This window comes from Tubulanus polymorphus, chromosome 7, assembly GCF_964204645.1.
Source record: "Tubulanus polymorphus chromosome 7, tnTubPoly1.2, whole genome shotgun sequence".
Taxonomy (NCBI): Eukaryota; Metazoa; Nemertea; class Palaeonemertea; order Tubulaniformes; family Tubulanidae; genus Tubulanus; species Tubulanus polymorphus.
This window is the reverse complement of record NC_134031.1, coordinates 135868-162982: the sequence shown is the minus strand read 5'-3', so window position 1 is coordinate 162982 and position 27115 is coordinate 135868. Positions and strand designations below refer to the sequence as shown.

The window sequence follows — 27115 nt, the reverse complement described above, 5'->3', positions numbered from 1 at the left end:
ACAATGTATTTAATCTTGCTCCAGGGGCCGGATGTGTTCTGTGGGGACCTTTCATTGTTTTGATCGGCGAAATGAACGAAATATCCCGATAAAAACAGACAAGAAAATTGAAATCAGACTCAGTTTATCTCTATAAAAATACTGTATATATATTCATAAAGCTATTGACAGTGAAATACATTATAACTTCCCCCGGCGCTGGTGAAACCTCCAGTCACAGGACCCTAAACACTGAACGCTGAGGGGCCGGCGCGGTTCTGGACCCAGAGACTCCAGCCCAGGAGTCCTGAACCTGACGGCCGGGCCCGGCGCGGTTCTGGACCCAGAAACTCCAGCCCAGGAGTCCCGAACCTGACGGCTGGGCCCGGCCTGGACCCAGACACTCCAGCCCAGGAGTCCCGAACCTGGCGGCTGGGCCCGGCCTGGACCCAGACACTCCAGCCCAGGAGTCCCGAACCTGACGGCTGGGCCCGGCCTGGACCCAGAGACTCCAGCCCAGGAGTCCTGAACCTGACGGCTGGGCCCGGCCTGGACCCAGACACTCCAGCCCAGGAGTCCCGAACCTGACGGCTGGGCCCGGCCTGGACCCAGTCGCTCATGATTAGTTATCACCAGTTCGTTGTAATCGATCGGAATTATTGATGCCAACCATTTCTAACTGCTCCTCCTCACGTACCAGTTCCTGCTCCTCCTCACGTGCCGGTGCCTGCTCAGTCGTTGCGTTTTTATGGTTCTGTAGTTTTTGATATTGTTCTAGGAATTTCAATCGTTCCTCGTGAACTTTACCCGCTTCATTCACTCCATAGAAAAAATAGATACCAAAACCTGTAAATAATGATTTACACGAAATTCTTACGCGTGATAAACGTCACGAGAACATGTGCTAAACCCCGAACCCGTGATAAACGTCACGAGAACATGTGCTAAACCCCGAACCCCATCAGAGCATTTGCTGTTTTTAATAGTGGAAAATATTGTGAAGCAGTTTATACCATTTATTCTGGCCAAATTAGTTGCTAGAATATATATTTCAGAGTTATAAACACTGACTGGTCATCAGTCTCCACACCTGACCGGTCACCAGGTCACCCACACTGACCAGACAAACCTACAAACTCGGTCAATCACCACAGGTCTATGGTCTAGTGGTTAGAACGCTCGGCTGGTATGCTGGAGGGAGCGGGTTCGAGTCTTGCTAGGGTTAGGGTTACGGGATCTGGCCGACCTAGGGTTAGGGTTACGGGATCTGGCCGACCTAGGGTTAGGGTTACGGGATCTGGCCGACCTAGGGTTAGGGTTACGGCCGAGGTTTCTCAAGCACACTCAACGATTTTTTTTTTCAATCATGCCTCCCTGACCTGTGATACTCACCTATAGCCATCCAAACAGTACTGCGAACCCAGGTAAATGGGTTTAGTTTTAACATAAGGTATATATTACACAGTAAAGCAGTACAAGGTAGAACTGGCATCATCGGTGTCATAAAATCAACTTTCTTTCTGTAATATATAATACATACTTATTCAAATCGTATTCAGATTATAAAACTAAGGTTTCGTTAAGAATTTATTACAATTAACAAATATTTAAGCGAAAAATAGACCGAATTATTTCGGATACGAGACATTTATTTCAAAGAATATCTGGTTCGTTACAAAGAAGTTACGTCAATGATGCGATGAGAATTAAATCGTGTATTTGGCCACTCCTGATAAACAACCCTAATAAAAGTAACACGTTTGTGTCGTTATGCGGCAAATTTTCTGTCAGTTATATTTTACCTGCTTTGAGGCTGAAGCCAAATCACAATAACAGCACAAATCACAGCTACACCGAATACAATGGTTAACATGATCGCCCAGAGATTCCCTTCAGAAATCTGCGTTTCTAAAGTAATCGTCGTGATACAAAACGCTACAGAAATTCCTACAAAAAACCATAAAGCGTTCATCACAGATCGTCTGCTATCATCGGTAGCTATATATAGATCCGTGTGACCACCGCGGCGGCCCCGGGCTCGATCCCATATCTCTTTAAATGATGAACTCCTCCTCAGTGGTCGACGAGCCCCTTCCGTTGTTCCGTAGTGTTGAGATTTGTGATCATTCAAAGCCGCTGATTCCGAGTGCTCGCTATGGTCGTTAGTACCGTTCTCGTCACTAGGGGGCACTCCGTTCGTGAGCTGAGACGCGTATATTTCATCTTCTTTATTGGGGGTATATCGTAAAATGAGAATGGATGTAGAAACCATAGTGTAAGCCAACAGAGTACCTGCGATCAGAGAGAAATTAACAGATTGATAATTCTATGAGTCAAGATCATTTTTAGATCATGATACAGTAGACTACTGTACTGCATCTTATTATCAAGCGCCCGGCCGTGTGGTGTCAAAATATTTGGAGTTTGCCGACTTCCTTTCGTGTAATGACGACCCATCGTCACCTGGTCCGGGATTATTGACTTCCTGCCTCGATCCCTGTGAGATCAGAGGCAGGCGCCTGCAGTCTTCTATATCGCGAAGACAGGTTTAATGAAGTCTTACTGAAATAGACCTCGATCTAATATCACCAGATGAAACTTACCGAAACTAATCATTTCAATGAGATCGTTCATTCCAACCAGTAACGACATGATAGCGGCTAAAACTCCAGTAATAACCGTTCCGTAAACCGGAGTTTGTGTTTTACTGTTTACTATCGACATAAACCTACAATCAAAACAATTTACAGATTATTCTACAGATTCAGGGGGATGGGGGGTCACAACTAGCCAACAATTCAGGGGGATGGGGGATCACAACTAGCCAACAATTCAGGGGGGATGGGGGGTCACAACTAGCCAACAATTCAGGGCCTGCGATTGCTGAAAAGTTTCTGAAAGTTGACTGTGGACAGAATGCCAGCAACAATTGAAATTGCATTGTAACATTATAGTGTCAGTCTGTCAACTATAGGGAACTTTTCAGCAGCAGGATTAACAGGTCCCCAGCAGCAGGTTTAACAGGTCCCCAGCAGCAGGTTTAACAGGTCCCCAGCAGCAGGTTTAACAGGTCCCCAGCAGCAGGTTTAACAGGTCCCCAGCAGCAGGTTTAACAGGTCCCCAGCAGCAGGTTTAACAGGTCCCCAGCAGCAGGTTTAACAGGTCCCACGCAGCAGGTTTAACAGGTCCCCAGCAGCAGGTTTAACAGGTCCCCAGCAGCAGGTTTAACAGGTCCCCAGCAGCAGGTTTGACAGGTCCCCAGCAGCAGGTTTAACAGGTCCCCAGCAGCAGGTTTAACATGTCCCCAGCAGCAGGTTTAACAGGTCCCCAGCAGCAGGTTTAACAGGTCCCCCCGGGTATTATCGGCAGTGGCTTCTATTGATAGAAATTATAACTTACTTGAAAATGACGCCGTCTTTAGCCATGGAATAAACAATTCTAGGCATCGGAAAAGCAGATCCTAGTAGATTAACGATCAACCCCGCTGTACACCCGATCATTACGACATACTGACCAGCAGGTACTCCAGACTCTCTGAAAGCTGCTATCATCGGGGTCTCTTTATGTATTTGTGAATACGGAACTAACATCGTTAGTATAACACTGGACGATACGTACATAGATAAAGCTAATGTTAATACTAATATAACTGCTTTAGGTAATAAATTGTGTTTCTCCGTCTCTTCACCAGTTGTAGAAATCATATCGAATCCGACAAACGCGTAGAAACAAGTGGCAGCTGCGCTCATTATCTGTAACAACAACAGGAAACATTCCAGAGATAGTTCAAACCTACTGCCCCCAGGACCACCCCTACTGCCTCAGGACCACCCCTACTGCCCCAGGACCAGACATGCTGCCCGCAAGACCAGACATGCCGCCTCCACTACCCAACCTACTGCCCCAGGACCAGACCTACTAACACAGGACCAGACATGCTGCCCCCAGGACCAGACGTGCTGCCCCCAGGACCCAACTTACTGCCCCCAGGACCAGACGTGCTGCCCCCAGGACCAGACGTGCTGCCCCCAGGACCAGACGTGCTGCCCCCAGGACCAGACGTGCTGCCCCCAGGACCAGACGTGCTGCCCCCAGTACCAGACGTGCTGCCCCCAGTACCAGACGTGCTGCCCCCAGGACCAGACGTGCTGCCCCCAGGACCAGACGTGCTGCCCCCAGGACCAGACGTGCTGCCCCCAGGACCAGACGTGCTGCCCCCAGTACCAGACGTGCTGCCCCCAGTACCAGACGTGCTGCCCCCAGGACCAGACGTGCTGCCCCCAGGACCAGACGTGCTGCCCCCAGGACCAGACGTGCTGCCCCCAGTACCAGACGTGCTGCCCCCAGGACCAGACGTGCTGCCCCCAGTACCAGACGTGCTGCCCCCAGGACCAGACGTGCTGCCCCCAGTAAATTCCCAAACTTTACAAAGATTATTCACACTTGATATTCATGTAAAATGCAAAATTATACATGATTATGAAATGTTTAGAGTTTCATTCGAGAATTCTATTTCTAAATCAGTTTGAAATTACGATTAATCGTTTGGACGAGAAGCGCCATCTATAATCAGACTGACGCGTTAAACTGGAAACATTTAAAACTATATCAGACACGGCAATAAATATGTGTACATCAAGATAAAATTAACATATAAAACTGGATAATTATTCGGTGTATAATCCCCTGTGACTAAACCCGGATTTAAATCTGGTTTTACGGAGTTATACAACTCGGCTGTTGACAGGGAATGCGACAGATGTTCTCTCTCATTCTTACCCCTGAGAATCCGTATGGCGCGAACCCGTGCGTCGACCAGTAAGAGGGATGCGCGTACCAGGATCCAGCCACCAGTAAATAGATCCATACTCCTATGTTTATACTCTGTAGGATATTATTGAATAAAACTGAAGATCTGACTCCAATCGCTAATAGTAAAGTCATCAGTAGTGATATAGCACAGGCTATAAAATCAGGGTACGGTCGACCTGTCAAAAAAAAATCATAATATAAACCATCAATTCCACAGTTCTGGGTCCAGTTCAACAGTTCTGGATCCAGTTCTACAGTTCTGGATCCAGTTCCACAGTTCTGGATCCAGTAACACAGTTCTGGGTCCAGTTCAACAGTTCTGGATCCAGTTCTACAGTTGTGGATCCAGTTCCACAGTTCTGGACCCAGTTCTACAGTTGTGGATCCAGTTCCACAGTTCTGGATCCAGTTCCACAGTTCAGGACCCAGTTCTACAGTTCTGGATCCAGTTCCACAGTTCAGGACCCAGTTCCACAGTTCTGGATCCAGTTCCACAGTTCTACAGTTCAGGATCCAGTTCCACAGTACAGGACCCAGTTCCACAGTTCAGGATCCAGTTCCACAGTTCAGGACCCAGTTCCACAGTTCTGGATCCAGTTCCACAGTTCTGGATCCAGTTCCACAGTTCAGGACCCAGTTCCACAGTTCTGGATCCAGTTCCACAGTTCTACAGTTCAGGATCCAGTTCCACAGTACAGTACCCAGTTCCACAGTTCTGGCTCCAGTTCCACAGTTCAGGACCCAGTTCCACAGTTCTGGATCCAGTTCCACAGTTCTACAGTTCAGGATCCAGTTCCACAGTTCTGGATCCAGTTCCACAGTTCTACAGTTCAGGATCCAGTTCCACAGTACAGGACCCAGTTCCACAGTTCAAGTTCTACAATCAGGACGACGGGGTTGCAGACCCCGATGGAATGGCCGAGTGATCTGACTGGGGACGGGGAGGGGGTTAAACTCTTGTTGATCTGAACATAGAACTCTGAACGGCCGATCTGTGAACTAATGAATTTGAATACTTTCTAAATATTGATTTGTAGTCGGGAATTTAAAACCACATCCGATGTCACGTGGTTCAAGGTTAAATGTATATCTGATTATGTTACTGTATTACAACAGTGAAATATGAAACATTTATTTATTAGGGGTTGAGAGGGTGCAGTGGGGAGTGGGGTGAGGGGGTGAGAGGGATGGAGAGGGAGCAGTGGGTTGAGGTGGTGGGGAGTGTGTGAGAGGGATGGAGTGGTGCAGTTGGGTGAGGGGGTGAGGGGGGATGGAGAGAGTGAGGGGACTACTTACTGATAACAGGGAATGTATGATCTGTAAGATATGTAGATATCACTGATCCTGTTAAAGTATCGATCAATGCACTCAATGCTACAGCTCCTTGTGCCGTTCCTATCATATACTCCAGGATTAAATTCCACCCGGTTGTAAACCCGATTAACTCTCCTACTGTCATATAACTATAAACATAGGCACCACCAGCAGTACCCGGTACACGTGATCCAAACTCGGCGTAACACAATCCTTCAATATAATTAGATACATTCATTCAATATAAACATGCATTTATATTTGTAATTGGCCCTTATATTAGCGTGGGACTAAACCCCACAGTGACTTCGGTGGCCCACGTAGGACTAAACCCCAGTGGCCTCGGTGGCCCACGTGGGACTAAACTCCAGTGGCCTCGGCGGCCCACGTGGGACTAAACTCCAGACCCAGGCTTTTGAGATGTTGAGCCTCATACTCACTTACCCGATAATAAAGATACAAATCCACCAATCATAAACGAGATGATAACGGCTGGTCCGGCTAAAGATCGCGCAGCAAATCCGGCTATAACATATATACCATTACCAGTACAACTTCCGCTTCCTAATAAAACTAAATCAAACAGATTTAAACAACGATGTAATTTCGCTCCTTTTCCTCCTCCTTCTCCTCCTCCTTTCTCTGCGTTATTCGTATCGTTTGCTGCAGCTCCTGGTGCTGGTTCCGGTACGTTGATTTTAGTTCGGAATAAATGAGTTCCGAATTGTCTGAGAGATTTCCTCAGTTTCACACACGACCCGCCGCCGCCGCCGCCGCCGCCGCCGCCGCCGCCGCCGCCTGTTCCATTCCACTCGCTTGTCGTCAATCTCTCACTTTCTCCAGATGCCATTTTTGTGAATCAATAATCAACACGATCCACGAATTAAAAATCTGGCGCTATAATTAAACAGCACTAGATTTCTAGCGGAACTACCAGACTGAACCTTGTCTCCGCGCACACAAATAACATGTCTTTAGAAATCGTCTCTAGATTATTTTCTATAGCTAGCTACAAACAACAATTTGAAGTCCATTAATTTCGACACAAATCCAGAACGCGCAGTCACACTTCACGGCCCGCGTGGAGAACCTGCGTATATTAAAATAATAAAAATCATGCGGTGAATAAATGACACAGTACTGTACTGAGCTATGGTATATATACTCAACACGGCTATTCGAATATTTCTGGATTATTCAAAACTATATTCCATGTATTATTATTAGTCATGTGTGAAACAAAATATGCGTTTAATCCTTTTCATACTGAGCAAAGCTGATATTTGAGAATAAATTTAAAGATTTCTGGGGCAAAAACCTCGCTTCAAAAATATTCAATTCCATATTTTATTAGATTAATCTCTAAAACTAGATCTGAGTAGAATATAAAAACGATTATAATTGAAGTGCGTGAGTCTGTTTACTCGGCGGGTTACCCGGGTTACTCGGCGGGTTACCCGGGTTACTCGGCGGGTTACCCGGGTTACTCGGCGGGTTACCCGGCGGGTTACCATCGATACAAGAGTTTTCATAAATTTTGTAGTACGACATTTAGGTATAGACTTTTCAAAAAAAAAGGAAATTTTGTTTCCTGATTTTTCATTCCTTTCCACAACCAGAGAAAAGAAACCAAATTCCCATAGCTTTTCCAGGGCCTGGAAAAAAATCTAACTGTCAAAATGTCCGAGACTTTCCGAAACCCGTTAGAACCTGAAACCCGTTAGAACCTGAAACCCGTTAGAACCTGAAACCCGTTAGAACCTGAAATCCTAATCCGAATGATTTCAATGAGAAAGATTCATTTGTGAAAAAAATGTAATAAAACTGGGGTCTAAAACATTAAATCTTTGATAAGAAAAACTGTTGAAACTGATTTGCGATATTTACCTACCATTATTTAACTGTGAGTAAACCGAGCATTATAAAACACGAAGTTTAAATTTAATCCTGCAGTTGTTGCCGATAGTGATACATATATCATATCAATAGATGACGTATGAATTCAGCGCATATGTTTTCAATGATATTTTACCTATATATAAATTCCAGACGCGCGCGAGCAGCCACTTATACTCACTAATTATTCCATCCAATTAATTTAATTCCTGATCATGTTTCCCAATCAGAAGTCGCGATCAGTGACCGAAAATTTACTTTAAAAGAAGTCACACTACTTAAATAACGATCACGTGGTTCAGTCAACCCTGAATTAGTCGGGTAATTTGGGAGTACTAAAAACATTTAAGGGGGGTAAAGTTTCTCGCAATTTTCATCCAAGGTTTATAGGGTTAGGATTGAAGTTTTTATGGACGTGTTTAGATCTTTTTAAATGAAATTCGAGCATAGATGATTTTCCTAGATTGAAAACAATTGAAAATCTAGTTGCATGAATTGAACTTGCAACACGTGTGTTTTACTGGGAGTCTTTCAGAAATCAATGTGCAGTGGAAGTGCATCATTATTGAAAAAAAACCAGATTTCCATTCAGGCATCTTGAAAATAACTTGTTCATACTTCATTAGAAACTGTTAGAACCCGGGACAAGGACAAGGATTTCCTAAAAAAATGTGTGTATCTAAGGAATTTAAGGACCACAGGAATCCTGATAGAGATCAATGGTTTTCAGTTTTCAATTATTTACTAATCATTTATTTTTCTATCTATGAATTCGATATTTAATCACAGTGTTTTAGTTGAACTTTGTGATATAAAATACTCTCACTCTGTACGTCTCAGTTGGATTCATTCCTGGGATCATCTAAATGTTTGAATGATGATAGCGCTGATATCACAGTACCACCCATGCGCCATCTATCGCATTAGCGTGGTATATATTATTTTTTGTAACCTTTTTTCCGCAGCCAAATATTCAATAACTACATTCTAAATTGTCACTTATATCGATGTATTTTACATGTTACTGATTTATCAGCGAAAAAAAGACGAGCTTAGTGCCTAAAGCGAATGAACACATCGCCAGCGTGATCCGGCGGTAAAGCGGTTCGGCGTAAGGTTAGCATACGTGCCACAGCAGGAATTACAAGTCGCGTGGGTTCGAATCCCGTACTGATAGTTTTATTGTTGGCTCCGAAAAATTCATTCTTCAGTACGAATAGTTGACGCAGTGGCTTAATCCGGATTTAGGTCTAATCTGGACCATATTTGCTGCAGGCTGACTTATAATTCGGATTTCCGTAAACCGGATGAAATGATCCGAATAAGTGGGTTCTACTCTAATTATCTTCCTCTATAAATAAAGACGAGTTTTCCCAAATGTTCTTCCTTATTTGAACCGACAGGTTTTCCTTATATGGGCAGACAATTTAACTAGAAAAATAATATCTGATATTTGATTTTGCTCTTTATTTACAAATCAATAGTCAATAAAAGATGTTTTGATACAGATATCAATTGGTTGATGTACAAACAAATTTTATAAATACAATTCACAAACAAACAACACGTCATAACTTCAGACTGTAAATAATCTTTCATACTCAATTTATACAATTTACAACAGTCGAGACCGTTTAACCTTGGAGTAATCATTTCAAATGACTACTCCAAGGTTTAACTGACTCCACGGAGTCTATCTGTCAGTCTTCAAACATTTCCACACGAACATTTAAATCAATTTCAACAAAATTAATCATTTTTCCCAGTGAAATACTGCATGAATAATACTAACAAACTGTGAATCAGGACCAGGGGAGGGGCTGCGGCTGTCACCCATCACATAGAGAAACAGGTTTCTATTCAATTAATCGAATATTAAAACTAAACTTGATCTATATTTTAAATGTCCATGAATCAGTTCGACATTAGTTTTCATTCGTGGACCGATAACCTCTGAGGGAAGGAACAGATGGATCCAATATTAACCCAATTAAACTGCTCAGTATTGGAATCATCTGTTACCCCATCCCCTCGAGAGGTTTGGCCTCACCCATAAAAAGTACATCGTTCTAATCACGAGAATTTGTCCTCAAATCTAATAAATATTATTATCTAGATATATATTAATATTCCACCAGAGGATTTAGAATGTACTTTAAGCTGTTGGTAGAATTTAATCCGATTTGACTGAAAAACATAAAACAGTGAAAAACAAATCACTCAAAAAAATAACTACGCATAAAAACAGCATCAGCGACCTCACTTCAGCCTCACTGTGACAGACTGCAGCCTCACAGCGAGGACGGCCTCAATTTGACAGACTGCGGCCTCACTGTGACAGACTGCAGCCTCACAGCGAGGACGGCCTCACTGATCTGATATTCTAAGTCTACTGAAGTTAAACCCGGTCTCATAGATTCATTCATACACCCTTCATAACGCTAAGACTAGATTTAAACACCCAGCCCGGAGTAGTTACCCACGGGCCAGGCCGGACCGGAGTAGTTACCCACGGGCCAGGCCGGACCGGAGTAGTTACCCACGGGCCAGGCCGGACCGGAGTAGTTACCCACGGGCCAGGCCGGACCGGAGTAGTTACCCACGGGCCAGGCCAGACCGGAGTAGTTACCCACGGGCCAGGCCGGAGAAGCTACCCACGGGCCAGGCGGGCGCAACTCGGTTTAAAGGTATTTACAGTATTTTCAGTGGTTTATGGCAGTTTTAAATTGTTCTTATCATTTGAATAATCATCAATTATAAGCTATTTTATATAGCAACAAAACAGGAGTTAATATTTTAATCCGCTGCATTTTACAGCTCAGTTTAGAATAATCATTAATCCTTTAATATCAACTGATATTTTGAATAGATCTCAGTATCTACAGTTCCACAGTTGTGTAGGGTTCAGTGGAACTCGATGTCTCAGATACAGATCATACACAGATCACGTATACAGTGAATGAACAGGTTTTACTTCCTCAATTCTATAAACATGATTTCATTCTATATTCTATAAATTGCCAGCATGATTTAAAACAAACAAAGTCTTCACTCATTTTTTCACTCCGACTTTGTGTAAATTTTCAGTAAAACTATTCACATAGTTTAATAATGTTGCATTGATAGCTTGCATTTAATCACATATTTACAAATAACATTTTCATTAAAACAAAATAAACGTATTCCATACGCGAATCTGGAATTCTCTGATAATCCACTGTGGATACAGTCTCTGATCCACTGTGGATACGGTCATACTCTCAATCAGTTTACTACCAATATCAACCAGTTTCTTAACCTTAGCTGAGTATAGTTCAGGATCCAGTTCCACAGTTGAGTTAAACTCACAACTGTGGAACTGGATCCTGAGTCCACAGTAGAGTTAAAATCACAACTGTGTAACTGGATCCTGGGGCTCACAGTTAACTCTAACTCACAACTGTGGAACTGGATCCTGAGTTCACAGTAGAGTTAAACTCACAACTGTGGAACTGGATCCTGAGTCCACAGTTGAGTTAAACTCACAACTGTGGAACTGGATCCTGAGTTCACAGTAGAGTTAAACTCACAACTGTGTAACTGGATCCTGAGTCCACAGTAGAGTTAAACTCACAACTGTGTAACTGGATCCTGAGTCCACAGTTGAGTTAAACTCACAACTGTGTAACTGGATCCTGAGTCCACAGTTGAGTTAAACTCACAACTGTGTAACTGGATCCTGAGTCCACAGTTGAGTTAAACTCACAACTGTGGAACTGGATCCTGAGTCCACAGTTGAGTTAAACTCACAACTGTGTAACTGGATCCTGAGTTCACAGTTAACTCTAACTCACAACTGTGGAACTGGATCCTGGGGCTCACAGTTAACTCTAACTCACAACTGTGGAACTGGATCCTGGGGCTCACAGTTAACTCTAACTCACAACTGTGTAACTGGATCCTGGGGCTCACAGTTAACTCTAACTCACAACTGTGGAACTGGATCCTGGGGCTCACAGTATTGATAGTTAACTGAGTGACAGTATATGAATCCAGACTCACAACTAAACACAGCCTATTTTAAACCCGTTTTACGCATTTTCATTCAAAAACATTGATTTTCACTGAAATGACATTAAAATTTAAGCCATTTTCAAAAGCTGTATATAAATACACCACACATCACAGCGCCCTCTATTGACTGTACGAGCAGCAGTCTGATGCCGCACTGAAATCACAGCGCCCTCTATTGACTGTACGAGCAGCAGTCTGATGCCGCACTGAAGTCACAGCGCCCTCTATTGACTGTACGAGCAGCAGTCTGATACTGCACTGAAGTCACAGCGCCCTCTATTGACTGTACGCACTGAAGGCTGGAATTCAAACTATTTTTATCACATTTTGGTTTCTCTCTTGTTTTTGATGTTTTTATTAATTCAACGATCAATCGTCACGGCAACATGCAATAATAAATACCACGGTAACGCAGCGAAATCACTAAACGAGACAATTTTATGAGTTGTGAGAGGACGACTCCCTCCAGTCCGATACGCAGTCCATCTGATCCAACACGCAGTCCATGAACGATAACCATAAATCTTCTGGTCAGACGTGCAGCAGGTCCTCACGAGTCTCCACAGGACCTCGCCACTGCGAGAGGTCTTCACGAGTCTCCACACGACCTCGATGAGGAAGAGGTCCGCACGAGTCTCCGCACGACCTCGATGAAGGAGGGGTCCGCACGAGTCTCCGCACGACCTCGATGAAGGAGGGGTCCGCACGAGTCTCCGCACGACCTCGATGAAGGAGGGGTCCGCACGAGTCTCCACACGACCTCGATGAGGGAGGGGTATGTCATGATTGTAACTCTCGAAGAAGACAGCACACAATTATAGCACATATATTATATGATATATATATATTGAACTAATGAGAAACTATCATCATATACTAGCAGTAGATGAATAAACACTAGGAGTTAGATTACCGTTAGAACACACTGGAGAATTTGGCTCCGAGCCAACTATATCAGTTTTAGGTCGTTTAGGAGACTGACTGGAGTGATGGGGTTCTTCCTCCTCCATGATCGACTCCAATCGACGATGAACGATCACGTTGTTCTCTTTCTCGCTGTCAGTTCGATTCCGCGAATTTTTATCACGTTTAGACTTTTTGAACAGGTTTAAGAACGAAGCCAAAAGGTTCTCTTTCGAATCGACAGATACTGTATGTCGACTCTTCTCTAAATCGGGAACGCTCATGAAACGCGGTTTGCGAACTACGTCGTTACCAAGAGCTGGTAACGAATTTGTCTTTCTAGGATCGGTTTTATTCGATAGTTTCTTACTTTCGGCGCTTTTATGTCTTGTTCTCTGGTACTGCGCTTTACGTTGGTCGTAAGTAGGAGCGAACGGCATATACCCGCGTGTAGCGTTCGGGTACATCTTTATACAAACAAGTCAAATACAGGTCAACACGACGCGCGGCACACACTGAGAACTAAAACTACAATCGTCGTCACAACTACCGTCGTGAAATATTAGTCCGTATTCCTCGTGATTTCTGTATCAATTCATACAATACCGGATACAAACCGTTAATACTGAATATATACAGTTGTATCCAAAGTTTAGACGCGTAAATTCAGGTGAAATTGAGGTAAATAATCCAATGTTTTGATATGGAGTACTCACTCGATGAACACGTCCAGATAATTTTATGAATCGAAGTCGGAGACGGGTTGTTACAATTTCACTACAGGGGGAGCCACACTCTGAGACTCGATGCTCTATATCTGAGTGGATAGATTAAGCCAAATGTTTTCAAGGGTTTCGACTAATAAGATATCTTTTAATAAATCTCGATACTGATATTTATCAAAATGTGTTTGTTTGTATCACGTGAAAAACGTTTTTGATACAACGTCAAAGAGAACACCCCTACACATAAAAATAGACTGGCTCGCATACATTCCAGACTGGATGCGTGCGCACCGAGTGCAAATGGTAATGAATGGAGTATATTTGGCGGGTGTGACGTATACACTGGCGCGCTGGCAAACAGCCAAATACATAACTACGCCTTAATTGAAAAACATAGGAATTTCTATTATATTTCAAATAATTGATACGAGTAATCTGAATAATCACCGGCGTCAAAATAAAACCTTGATATTCGGAAGGAGTTCGTTTTTGTGGGATTCGACCCTGATATATACACGAGCCACGCGCTCGTCCCGCCTCCTCCCGTATCCCCTTACATATCCGTACGTTTTTGAAACGATGCCAAACAGTTTTTGTATTATAATCGGAACTCGCTAAAATATTGTTCATCTCACTAATCACGTGTCCTTTCTGAAATAAAAGATTGACCTGCCCGAAACCGAAAGTATGTATGATTAATCTGGGCCCAGCGGGGAACCACCAGGGCGGAGCCATCATTTTAGGAAGCAGGGCCGAGACCCAGCTGGTACCGAAGGGCACAAGTAATTGCGAAGGGCACCCTGACGTGGCGAGCACCGAAGAGGAAAACTTTTGACATGTTGGTGTTCTCCAACACTAGCTAGCATGAGGCAATAATTTACGTTTCTTTAAAATGGAAAAAAGATTCTTTTTTTCCCGAACGGAAGATTTTATGAGAGCCACCTCAAGAAATTTAGAGCAGGGAGACTATTAGTTCGCTCGTCCTTGGATCCGCCCTTGGGTAACGGCGGGATCAGTGAACTTTTCGTTAGATCAAATTCATGACGGTTGGAATATTTTTCTTATTTGAAAATATTCTATGTCCTCGGCGTTTTTTTTTTTGTGGACGAGGGGGTTATCATAGTTAGGTAAGGCGATTTACTCGGATTGAATATGTGGACTTGGTGGTAACGACGAATGCGCCATCTATCGTATTTCGGTGTCATTAGTTCCCCGCTGTCGTTGACTCGTCGAGAATCACCAGATGTTACTATAAATATTTTCTACACACTACAACTGTATTTGTATCCGTCCATTTATAACATACAATTATAAACAAAGCAGACGATGTCTAGTGGATCTGAGGAAGAAATATTCCTGCCGAGCAGGCACCGGCAGCTGAGGATGAAGGTAGGGAAATTCTCCGGTGCCCGGCCTCTGACACAAGACACACAGGAGGACCCGGGTTCTTATAACAATAACTACAGATAAAGTTAGAGGTATATTGAATGGTATGATGGTGACAGGTGTTAGATTTCAGTTAAACAAAAAAATGATTGACAAAATGATCGATTTTTGTCGATACGCGATCGATATGGAAGCCGAAATGCTGACGTCATCAGATCTGATGGGGTCCGAGGTGTCACGCAAACATCCTGCCATATGTTACTCACATTCAATATACTGTGACGTACTAAATATTCTCTATCAGTTTGAAAACCTTGTTTTTGTGGTTTGTGACGCATTTTCAACGACAGCCGCTTAAAGTTGCCCGGGTACCACCCCTCCCCCTAATCCCCCCCTGCCTGACATCGTAAACACGTGTATTTCTAACAAAGCAAACCTTAAATTCTATACTTAATTTGTGCGCCGGGACCATTTAATCTAGGGTCATTGGAAGTTCATCGAACATAGTGTGTTTATACTGGCCTGTTGTTTTATCAGTAAAGGGCCCGTCCATTAATTGTTGTTTGACCACGTGTTCGACCATGACGCGCTAACCAGTGCGCAGCGCGGACCCGGCGCACACTTCACTCACCACGAGCTGTGACTCACACTGCACCGCAGAGAGAGGATTGACATGTTGTGGTTTTAGGCAGAAAGTTTGGTAAAATATTGTTTCATTTTAGGTACGTAGGTTATATATTAATCAGTCACGTGTTGTTTGTTTCATCTTATCAGTTTGAATCGAATAAATAACATGTTGAACCCCTAGAATTTAGAAAGCCACCAGAGGGCGCGGGATTCACTATAACTAATACTATTGAATTAATTGCGACAGAGTCTTCATTCGTGTGTGGTGAATATAGACGGTATTTGTGAATTACAGTTGAACCTCGTTAATACGACGAGTCGTATAAGACAAAACCCGTTTATTACGGATAACCAGCATGTCCCGGTCCCAGCTAGATCGTTTCAATTTTTGCCCACGAGATTCTTATGAACGAGGTTCCGCTGTATGTGTATATAGCGCGGCACTGGACTTCAAGCTAAGGTTGACAGGAGGGCACGGGGCTCACGCGGCCGAGACCCGACAACAGTACTGACCCACGTACGCCGTGACTGGCCGGTCTGAACGTGAGACCATAAGTCCTAACGCGAGCCGCTATAAAGTGTTTATCGAGCAGTAAAGCTTATAAACGCATCACTTGTTTTCGTCCTAAATTCTTCGCGGGGGTCATATTGGCTGTCCCAGTTATCAATGAATTATAGTTAATAGACTATGATTATGATGATTGTCGTTGTCTTAGTGCGCCTGCGCGTCAATTCACATCTGCACCAACACGGCGGGTGTTGACGCGACTATAGGCAGCAGCTATCTCATACAGCTAGCTATACATTAGCACGGCACCTCTCACTATCACACACTCTCCTGACAATAACTCTTGAAACAGTTTCATACTGTAACTGTATTCATTCTATTGTAGATATATATTCATATTCTGGTAAGTTTTACACGCAATGTATTTCAATCTGTCTTCTTGGTAAATGTATATTCATTTCAGGGGCGGATTCAGATTTTAAGAATAGGGGCCCAACATTTCAGTCCTGGTTGTTATCGGGGGCTATACGGAGACTTAAGGGAGGTTTGATGGCCTCGGTCCTCAGAGAAAGATTGATCATGTCCTGACCATTTAGAATCGATTCTCAAAGTCCACCCCTGAAATTGTTTCATAAAATGTCTCGAATATTCTATCGTCGATATGTATATTGCTGATTTGGACCGGCGCTGATCGTTTTTATTTTGTGCCTGTTTTCAGGGTAGAACCGGCGCCGCGACCAGCAGCAGCAGCAGTGGTATAATGTCGTCGGACGGTAAATGTCACCAGGGGGCGGTACGTGCCTGGACAGCCCTGATGAGAACTAAAACGCTCGATAAAGACCTGATGGAAACTCCTTTAAAACGATGTCTATCGACGATACATTTAACGTTTTTCGGGATTGGACAGATGGCAGGAGCTGGTGTATACGTGCTGACAGGAGCTGTAGCTAAAGACCACGCCGGTCCAGCCACCTTCTTATCCTACATCCTCGCCGGTATCGTAGCCTTTCTATCAGCTCTCAGTTACGCGGAGTTTGGGGCTCGAGTGCCCAAAGCTGGCTCTGCCTATACCTACGCGTATGTAACAGTCGGCGAGGTGTTGGCGTTTATAATCGGATGGAACTTGTTGTTGGAACATTGTATCGGAGCGGCCGGAACTGCCCGAGCTTGGAGCGCCACTATTGACTCTCTGGCTAATGGAGCCATACGCAACGGCACTATTAGATATATCGGCACTATGAACACCGAACACGGTTTAGCCGAATACCCGGATTTTGTTGGACCCTTGTTGATAATAGGTCTAGCGATCTGCGTGGCTTTCGGGGTCGAAGCGTCGATGAATTTAAACAGTTTGATCGCATTTGTGAATATAATAGTTACAATAATAGTAGTAATAGTAGGATTCACTCATGCTGATGTATCGACCTGGAGTTCCGCGGCTCCGGAGGGGGTTAAAGCCGCCGGATCAGGAGGATTCCTACCTCACGGATTCGGGGGTGTTTTAGCCGGTGCGGCGATGTGTTTTTTCGCTTATATCGGGTTTGATTCTATTTCTATCGCTGGAGAGGAAACTAAAAATCCAGCCAAGTCGATTCCTATTGCTAACGGGGTCGCTGTTACTGTAGTTACTATTATATATATAATGATGTCGTTAGCTCTGACTTTAATGATTCCTTATTATAAAATAGATCCCAACGCGGCTTTCAGCGCCGCGTTTCAGTCCAAACATATCATTTGGGCTAAAATAACTGTATCAGTTGGCGCCATAATAGCGATAACTGGTACGACCTTGGGGAATATGTTTTCAGTACCGAGATGCTCGTACGCTATGGCTTCCGATGGTTTAATATTTAGGTGTTTAGCCTACGTTCATCCTAAAACTCAAACTCCAATCATCTCAATTGCAGTTTTTACATTGATATCGTGTGTATTAAATGTTATTTTAGATGTTGAACACCTGACAGAGTTTGTATCTTTAGGTACTTTAATCGCCGTCACTTTCGTGTCGATTTGCGTTATAATCTTACGTTATCAAACGTTAGAACAATGTCAGTTTAAACTCGAACCGGTGGCATCGATTGTTGCGTCATCCGACGATGACGATACCGTTCAGCTAACTTCCGGTCAAACTGACGACGGACTTCCGGTGATAAAGAAGAAACGTTACGGTTTGCTGAAGGAGAGATTTGAGACGGTCCCTATAGTGAGTCGTCTGCCTCGTGGTACCGGTGTAGCCACTGCTACTCTCGTTATGTGCGTGTTTATGATATTACTCGCATCTCTCATATTATTCTGTGATGGTTTATACCACGCCGCCTGGTGGGCAATAATACTAACTATTTTGGCCAGTTTAGGAGTCATTGTTGCATTCACAGTGATTACAATGCACGAACAGAACACGGAATTCCTCACGTTTCAGGTAAGAGTTTAAGGGTTTTTTTACATCCTCGCTTTCCGCAGGTGCGGTCTTTATGTGTTTTATTTTTAAGTTTATATTTTTCAAAAACGGTTTTCTTTCTATTTCGCGTTAAAAAAAACTGCAATTGAGAGTGATTTATATTTGAGTTCTGAGTTTAAGGGTGAAGGTGTGTCTAGTTCCAATCTGCTGTACCAAGTACATCGTGCTGCCTATTTTGCACAGTTCTGTGGTAGCTGGCTATATATGGTGTTATTGGTGATACAGTCTCTGTATATCTCGATTAGTGGTTTCTATATTTTATTGTGGAATTTACATAAAGCTCGCTGAATAAACGCTCTCTCGTTCTCTGATACAGAGACAAATGAATGGTTTTTTATTCACCTACTCTGTAACAGGTGGTCACATAATGAAGTACTTACAATACGCGATCAACTGGATTTAGAAATGTCAACACTAGATATTTTTTTTCGGAATAAATTAAATGAGGGTCATGAATTTGTTAGTATTGAACCAAATAAAACCCAATCACATCAATGAGTTAAGTTGAATTCGAGATATATCAATGCAATAATATTTCAGAAAATCGTTTTTTTTCCTTTTCGAGATTTTTCTTTTTTTCTGTATCGCAGACGGAAGTAGATGGTGCGCGCGCATCTCTGTACTGTAACCATATACGCACAAGGTGATCCTAGTCGATATTAAACCCTGGACTAATTAACTGTGTGGATTATTGTATTACATTAATTCTAAAACTGTCACATTTTCAGAATTAATCTGATTTACAAATCAGGATTGGAGGTTTTAAAACTGTACATTATTAACCGTGTTTCATTGCTTCATAAATTGAATGAATTATAATCTGATTATTCTGATTTTAGATGCCGTTAGTTCCCATGAATAAATTATAATCTGATTATCTGATTTTAGATGCCGTTATTTTCCCTGAATAAATTATAATCTGATTATTCTGATTTTAGATGCCGTTAGTTCCCCTACTACCAGCGATAAGTGTCTTCCTCAATATCATATTCCTGATGAAACTCTCCTATCTCGCTTGGATACGATTCTCAATCTGGATGTTGCTAGGTAACCGTATACAACAATGTTGAACCGTTGCTACGTACACTTTCCGTTTCCGTCACCGCAACAATTACACCGTTGTTACGTTAACGTACGGTTGCCATAGTGATTACGTGAAGGTTTTTTATATTGTTTTTCAGGTTTTCTGATTTATTTCTCGTATGGCGTTTGGCACAGCAAGGAGCGTACGAAACCGCTATCGACGCAACAATCAGTGACGTACAACACAAATTCTGATCAGACGACGCCTACGAATAATGACGTTGAACCGCTAGAAATGACGGGAGATCCGGTGAAAACTGATTGATTTTTTATTTCAGTAGAAAAACAACGAGGTTTTAAAGGAACAAATTCCTCTTGTAATTTAATTAAGTTTAATTCTTGTTATAACAATCATAAAGTCATAATATTTGATATAAATGTTTTGTGGTGATTGAAGCATTACTCAAAAAATCATTTAATTATTGTTATCTATATATTTTATATAATCATGTTTATCGTATGGGATCGACCGCAGTGGTATGTGCTATAAATGGCACCATTAATCGGTTGTACATTTTATTATATTCTGTGAAAATCCCGGAATTTTATTTTTTGTTTGAAGCGCGAAGGTTGAATTAACCTGAATTAAAAATAGCAAAATTATGTTTTTGACGTTTTGAAAAATTCAAAAGTGATCGCAATAATTTTTCTAATCGAAGAATAATGAAAGCGGGTAAAACTCGTTCACGTGGTTTTAGTTTTTTTAATAAAAATGATGACTATCAATTCCTTTTTCATCGAAAGAGCAAGCAAATAATATTTGTAATCTTAAGAAATGTTATTTTCCTTTTGAAATGTGATGTTGGCTTGAAATGTTATCTGTAAATAAAAGAACAATATGTACCGTACTGATTGGCTTATTACCTTGTCTTATACCCGCGGTGTGCGCCGGCGCGCGTTGCTGAAACTTTTCTTTTGAAGAAATCGAGGATTCGAACCCACATTGATGCACAACCTGACGTACGTTGTTGTTACAACTCAAATTGTAACTAAAGTCATTTAACTTTACATTGAAACAACTTCAAATTTATTGTTTCATCACGTCATGTAATCTGCTATTTCTAATAGGTTCGAACCCGCCCAAATCCAGTTACTAAAAATAGTGTTACTATAAATAGAAAAGTGGTTAACTTCCGGCGGTAGGGACCGCGTTGAAACAGTAGTGTAAACCCCGGTAATACTGCAGTGTCTACGCCCAGGTAAATAAACCCATTGATTCTATCATCGATTTCAACCGTTTTAACAGTTCGCTCAGTTAAACCGATCAGTTCGTTACAATCAGACTGTTTTATATTCGAGGTTTGTTCAACTATATCTGTTTTTATTCGATCTGATTTTCGAGAAAATCGCTTTAAATTCTCTCGATTTCGTCTAAAAAATCCAAAATGGCGGATGTTTCTGCGTGAATTTCTATTGATTTTCGGCGAGTTTCACTGATTTCACGAATTGTTTGAATAATCTTCCATCAGCTCTAAACAAAGACTCATCTATTCGTCTGTTTATTGAATTAATGTGAACAGAATTCGGTGAATTAGAGCTAAAAACTAAACAGCATCCTCACCTGCCAGAGAGCTGTCAAACTGTCAAGTGAGCTGTCAAAAATCTCCACTCAACTCAGTCAGTCAGGTCCATGATATCAGCAGCAAGTTAGATATTCAAATGAATATAACGTCTTCAAAAACTAATCTTTAAATCTATTTATGATTCAATCCTTTTCGTGAAATTCTGTGCTGGGCGATGACTGGGCATAGTTTGATACCCTCCTGTGGGTGTGGTGTATGGAGGGAGGGAACCCTGATTTGAGGAGTGATAGTGAAAGTACCAGTTCAGTTTTCTGTTTTCAGATTGATCGATCACTCAGTATCAGATATAAAGATGCAGACAATAAAGTGTGTTGTAGTTGGTGATGGAGCTGTTGGTAAAACATGTCTACTCATCTCATATACAACAAATAAATTCCCTTCTGAATATGTTCCAACGGTAAGTATATCTCGGAACTTCGGCCCAGGGGCTCATTTAAACCAGCCCGTATCAGGCCCGGGGGCTCATTAAACCAGACCGTATCAGGCCCAGGGGCTCATCGAACCAGACCGTATCGGCCCAATGGAGCTTGTTTAAACAAGCTTGTATCAGGCCCGGGGGCTCGTTTAACCCAACTAGCCCCTATCTCTGTTGTGACTGTGATGTATATATATATATATATATATTACAGGTATTTGATAACTATGCTGTAACAGTAATGATAGGAGGTGAGCCGTATACACTAGGATTATTCGATACAGCAGGTCAGGAGGATTACGATAGATTACGACCGTTAAGTTATCCACAGACCGATGTCTTCCTTGTTTGTTTCTCAGTTGTTTCACCTTCATCATTCGAAAACGTCAAAGAAAAGGTAACAATTTAAAACTATGTTGTATTAACGTGCTTACCCCCCGGGATCTGCCTCTGATCTACAGTAGATTGTGGGTTTACCTCTGATCTACAGTAGACTGCACACTTACCTCTGATCTACAGTAGATTGTGGGTTTGCCTCTGATCTACAGTAGACTGCAGGCTTACCTCTGATCTACAGCCGACTGTGGGCTTACCTCTGATCTACAGTAGATTGTGGGTTTGCCTCTGATCTACAGTAGACTGCGGGCTCATCTCTGATCTACAGTAGATTGTGGGTTTGCCTCTGATCTACAGTAGACTGCAGGCTCATCTCTGATCTACAGTAGACTGCAGGCTCATCTCTGATCTACAGTAGACTGCAGGCTCATCTCTGATCTACAGTAGACTGCAGGCTCATCTCTGATCTACAGTAGATTGTACACTTACCTCTTGGATCTACAGTAGTGTGCTCATTAGTAATTTAATGTCACTGTGATACAATGTTCAACTTTCCATTAAATCGGTTTCATTACCCCCAGTATAACATCAGTCATCTCTCCCTGGAGTGAACCAACATCCAAGGAGCAGCTCAGGAATCATCTATCAGGCCAGCAACCAGGGACTTAGTGTTGTGATCACATGAATGGGACTGACATTTGACTTAGTTCAGCGAGGGGCTCGTCATAATCAGAGCTTCGACTCCGCGATTGTAGAGTTAAATGATTGATTTGTTTATGTTGTAGTGGGTTCCAGAAATCACACATCACTGTCAGAAAACGCCGTTTCTACTAGTTGGAACTCAGGTTGATTTAAGAGATGACGCGGCTGTTATAGAACGGCTCGCTAAAAATAAACAGAAACCAATTACACTAGAACAAGGTGAAAAACTGGCACGAGAACTTAAAGCTGTTAAATATGTCGAATGTTCAGCTCTTACACAGGTAACTATCACTCATTCCGCTGAGCACAGGAGTCCCCTCAATTCCACTCATTCCGCTGAGCACAGGGGTCCCTTCAACCCCACTCATCCTGCTGAGCACAGGGGTCCCCTCAATTCCACTCATTCCGCTGAGCACAGGGGTCCCTTCAACCCCACTCATCCTGCTGAGCGCAGCAGTCCGCTCAACTCCAGTCAGAAAGCCAAAGGTGGATAGTTAGAAGGGATAAGTGTTAATTTTCCTGAAGGGAGACCAGATTTAACACCAGGAATCAAGATTGATGAGAGTCCGATAGCTGATGGTTTAAGCCTCTAGCCATTGTAGGTACTGCAGCTGTGGTCTATACCTAGTACCTGTATCAATCTGTGATCAGCTTGATCAATTAATTGAATGATTTACTGTTTTACAGAAAGGACTAAAGAATGTATTTGATGAAGCGATTCTAGCAGCTCTCGAACCTCCCGAGCCGACCAAGAAAAAACGCTGTCAAGTATTATAATAATTACAACTACTACAGACACTCGTGAGTGAGAAACGTCGTGCCACTCGCGAGGAACGAGGAATACATGAGAGAGAGACAGAGACGAACAGATCACAACTTTATACAACAAGTCTATAAATATACAATTCAACAAATGATGAATATTTTATTCCTGAACGTAGAGAATTAACTGACATTGTTTGACACGGGTGTGTGACGTGTCTCTGCTGAGATATAGCGTTTAAATTAAACTATGTGCTCCTCTACTGACCTTCGATACCAGCAGCAGCAGCAGCTACTGACTCTCAACACCAGCAGCAGCTTCTGACTCAACACCAGCAGCAGCAGCTACTGGATGACCTAATAATCTGATTAAATGATGCTGGTACATTTTAATGTTTGAAAGCTAAGTATAAATTTCTATTTCTTTTTTCTGGTGCTGATTTAAAAAGAAAGATGAAAAACGCATAAACACTTTGCAATAGTTTCTTGTAATGAAAGCTATGTTCGATCAAAGGTCACATGAAAAATGAGAGAAGTGTGAAATCGGTTGAGACTTTATTAAAACGGTTGTATAAATTGAGGGAATCCCTCGCACTGAAAGGGAATCCCTGGCTCAGTCAGAATCAGGCTGGATTTGTCTGAAAAATTCGAAATTTTCGTAGATCCTTTTCCTTCGGTAATTGTTTAATGAAACTGCTCATAGAGGGAGCTGAAGTCAATGCTCTCTATGCTGTTTGATTATTTTGAGCTATGCAGTCAAAATAGCTTGCCTCATTTCTAGTGATAAGTTAAGGGGGGAGGGAGGGAGGGAGGGGAGGAGGGGGGCAAGCAGCAGTCATATCTTATCAATCGAAGGAAAGATATTGTTTCTGTATTCAGTGTAAATTATATGAATTTCTGTCGTTTCATAAGAAAGTTTGTGTTGTAATTATTTTTCGTGTCATGTTTTGAAAACGTCTGGTTCTTTAGTGACAATCATTTGAATAAAGTGAATTTGATGATGAGATCGACCCCCCTTCCCGGTGTGGGGGGACTCCCTCCCGAGTTTTGGGGGTTTCCCTCGCGGAGGGGAGGTATCTCATTCATAGTCTCGTGCCAAATCACAAATAGTTCTCTTACAGAAATATTTCGGATCCTGATTTTGTCGGTTTAGAATAAAAACTTTGTTTTGTCGCCGAGTCATGAAGATAATCCAGATGAAATATCGAATTCAGTTTTATTTTATTTTGTGAATTAATGTCATCACAAACTTCAATAAAAACATTAACTTTATATTTGTATAAAAAAAACAAACGAATTGCTCTCATGTTGGGAGGTATATAACTAATTAGTTTAGACTTAATTAAAATAGTAATTAGTAAACTATTATCTCTAGGATAAACCCCACATTCTCCAGCCCGAAGGGGTGTGGAAGAGTTTATTCACCAGCCTGAGGGGTGGAGAGAGGGTTCATTCTTTCTCTGAGGCTCGACAACATTTTGTATGAAGTTTGTTTATTTATTTAAACTTAAAAATGATAACCAGAAAAACTCTGCATGATTTTCATCAATCTGTGTAATATAGATTATTATTATTATTATTATTATTATCCTTTATTCGCATTTTAAAGGAACATGAATTAAAAATGACGTGTCATAAAATCTGAAAAAAAATATTAAAATAAAATTGAAAAAAAAAATATGACTAAATATGGAATTATTTCATTAGTTGTTGTTTGTTTCTGGTTGTATTCATCTCAAAACAATCATCATGAATGGATTCCCAGCATCACATAGCTGCTTTCAAACCAGCATCACAGTATCCTGATGCTGACTATGGGAGTGGTCCTAATGCTGAATAGAGGATGTACAGGGGCCCACTGGCCCCCGCCTGTATACAGACTAACCCCGTTCTATTGAGACTGATTCGGAGTGGTATTGATGTTGAACCGACTACAGGATGCCCGGTACGGGGTGTCCCGGGTTCGAACCCAGTAATTCAGAGTGGTCCAGATGTTGAATGGAGGATGAATATGGGTGTCATAGCTTCGGAATCTGGAATAAAGATCTATCAAAAACTAAATGTGTTTCTAAAAAAGTTTATTTGTCATAAAATAAATTTATAAATTAGTATTGATTGTACAATAAAAAATATTTGAATTTATTGATGATGTTCTGAGATTAGTGGCAGCACCGTACGGTCGACTAGCGGAATTTATGTGAACTAATGTAATATTACGGGCTGTTGATATTCAACCGACTGTTGAACAGTTATGTTAACATCAATGTTAATTTTCTAAAAGCGAAATACGATTTTTTCAAAAGAGTTGACGGCCAATCACGTACGTACGAGCCCGCCGTAATTATATTAGTTCACAGAATTTCCGCAAGGGGACCGTAGGGTGCTGCCACCAAACTCACCGCTAAATTTGTAAACTGGTCGCCGGTCTCTACTTTCCTCGGCAGGTTCGAACCCGGTAATTACTGACACTGATTTTAAGTGCACCTGATGCTGAATGGATGTGTTCCGAACCCAGTAATTACTGATACTCAATTGTTCCTCTTCCTCTGTAGATATTTACAGCAGCAGCAGCAGCAGCAGCAGCAGCAGCAGCAGCAGCAGCAGCAGCAGCAGCAGCAGCAGCAGCTACTGACTCTCAGCAGCAAGCAGCACCCAAGGATATCTTATCAATCGAAGTAAAGATATTATTTCTGTCAGTATTGAGTGTAAATGATATGAATTTCTGTCGTTTCATAAGAAAGTTTGTGTTGTAATTATTTTTCGTGTCATGTTTTGAAAATATCTGGTTCTTTAGTGACGGAAATGATATTTCCTGTAACAATCATTTGAATAAAGTGAATTTGATGATGAGATCGACCCCCCTTCCCGGTGTGGGGGACTCCCTTCCGAGTTTTGGGGGTTTCCCTCGCGGAGGGGAGGTATCTCATTCATAGTCTCGTGCCAAATCACGAATAGTTCTCTTACAGAAATATTTCGGATCCTGATTTTGTCGATTAGAATAAAAACTTTGTTTTGTCGCCGAGTCATGAAATATAATTCAGATAAAATATCGAATTCAGTTTTTATTTTATTTTGTGAATTAATGTCATCACAAACTTCAATACAAACATTAACTTTATATTTGTATAAAAAAAACAAACAAATTGCTCTCATGTTGGGAGATATATAACTAATTAGTTTAGACTTAATTAAAATATTAATAAGTAAACTATTATCTCTAGGATAAACCCCACATTCTCCAGCCCGAAGGGGTGTGGAAGAGTTTATTCACCAGCCTGAGGGGTGGAGAGAGGGTTCATTCTTTCTCTGAGGCTCGACAACATTTTGTTTGAAGTTTGTTTATTTGTTTAAACTTAAAAAATTATAACCAGAAAAACTCTGCATGATTTTCATCAATCTGTGTAATATAGATTATTATTATTATTATTATTATTATCCTTTATTCGCATTTTAAAGGAACATGAATTAAAAATGACGTGTCATAAAATCTGAAAAAAAATATTAAAATAAAATTGAAAAAAAAATATTACTAAATATGGAATTATTTCATTAGTTGTTGTTTGTTTCTGGTTG

The 27115-nt window shown here is 41.9% G+C and overlaps 3 protein-coding genes across 8 annotated transcripts; 2 read left to right on the top strand and 1 right to left on the bottom strand.

Moving 5' to 3' along the window:
* Positions 1-197: 197 nt before the first annotated feature.
* LOC141908484 (high affinity cationic amino acid transporter 1-like) lies at positions 198-7227 on the bottom strand. The gene is made up of 8 exons (XM_074798566.1): positions 6550-7227; positions 6088-6318; positions 4759-4967; positions 3379-3731; positions 2583-2707; positions 1782-2271; positions 1372-1499; positions 198-825 (listed from the first exon to the last, which is right to left on the bottom strand). Exons 1-8 carry the CDS (start codon positions 6953-6955, stop codon positions 602-604), a joined length of 2166 nt encoding a protein of 721 aa, XP_074654667.1. The 5' UTR covers positions 6956-7227; the 3' UTR covers positions 198-601.
* Positions 7228-14975: 7748 nt separating this feature from the next.
* Positions 14976-20486, top strand: LOC141908476 (cationic amino acid transporter 4-like). Of its 5 annotated transcripts, XM_074798554.1 has the most exons (5): positions 15708-15768; positions 16589-16606; positions 16922-18622; positions 19600-19708; positions 19843-20486. In XM_074798554.1, the coding sequence occupies exons 3-5, from the start codon at positions 16964-16966 to the stop codon at positions 20007-20009; spliced, it is 1935 nt and encodes a 644-aa protein (XP_074654655.1). In that variant the 5' UTR covers positions 15708-15768; positions 16589-16606; positions 16922-16963; the 3' UTR covers positions 20010-20486. The 5 variants fall into 5 exon arrangements, with proteins under 5 accessions (XP_074654652.1, XP_074654654.1, XP_074654655.1 ...); XM_074798551.1 differs by lacking the exons at positions 15708-15768; positions 16589-16606 and adding an exon at positions 14976-15071; XM_074798553.1 differs by lacking the exon at positions 16589-16606 and having other exon boundaries at positions 15658-15768.
* Positions 20487-20865: 379 nt separating this feature from the next.
* On the top strand, positions 20866-25206 carry LOC141908483 (cdc42 homolog). Of its 2 annotated transcripts, none has more exons than XM_074798564.1 (5): positions 20866-20943; positions 21589-21724; positions 21957-22139; positions 22864-23061; positions 23468-25206. In XM_074798564.1, the coding sequence occupies exons 2-5, from the start codon at positions 21620-21622 to the stop codon at positions 23555-23557; spliced, it is 576 nt and encodes a 191-aa protein (XP_074654665.1). In that variant the 5' UTR covers positions 20866-20943; positions 21589-21619; the 3' UTR covers positions 23558-25206. The 2 variants fall into 2 exon arrangements, with proteins under 2 accessions (XP_074654665.1, XP_074654666.1); XM_074798565.1 differs by having other exon boundaries at positions 20915-21043.
* The last annotated feature ends 1909 nt before the right edge of the window (positions 25207-27115 follow it).

Bases quoted from the DNA above. Each gene is read 5' to 3' on its own strand.
- LOC141908484 (XM_074798566.1), bottom strand. From the start codon at position 6,955: ATGGCATCTGGAGAAAGTGAGAGATTGACGACAAGCGAGTGGAATGGA. The intron at 4,968-6,087 runs GTAAGTAGTCCC...TTTTTTTGACAG, and splicing joins TCATACATTCCCTGTTATCA to GTCGACCGTACCCTGATTTT. The intron at 2,708-3,378 runs GTAAGTTATAAT...TTTTGATTGTAG, and splicing joins AAAGACGGCGTCATTTTCAA to GTTTATGTCGATAGTAAACA.
- LOC141908476 (XM_074798551.1), top strand. From the start codon at position 15,009: ATGTCTAGTGGATCTGAGGAAGAAATATTCCTGCCGAGCAGGCACCGG. The intron at 15,072-16,921 runs GTAGGGAAATTC...GCCTGTTTTCAG, and splicing joins ACCGGCAGCTGAGGATGAAG to GGTAGAACCGGCGCCGCGAC. The intron at 18,623-19,599 runs GTAAGAGTTTAA...TTCTGATTTTAG, and splicing joins CGGAATTCCTCACGTTTCAG to ATGCCGTTAGTTCCCCTACT.
- LOC141908483 (XM_074798564.1), top strand. From the start codon at position 21,620: ATGCAGACAATAAAGTGTGTTGTAGTTGGTGATGGAGCTGTTGGTAAA. The intron at 22,140-22,863 runs GTAACAATTTAA...TTTATGTTGTAG, and splicing joins TCGAAAACGTCAAAGAAAAG to TGGGTTCCAGAAATCACACA. The intron at 23,062-23,467 runs GTAACTATCACT...ACTGTTTTACAG, and splicing joins AATGTTCAGCTCTTACACAG to AAAGGACTAAAGAATGTATT.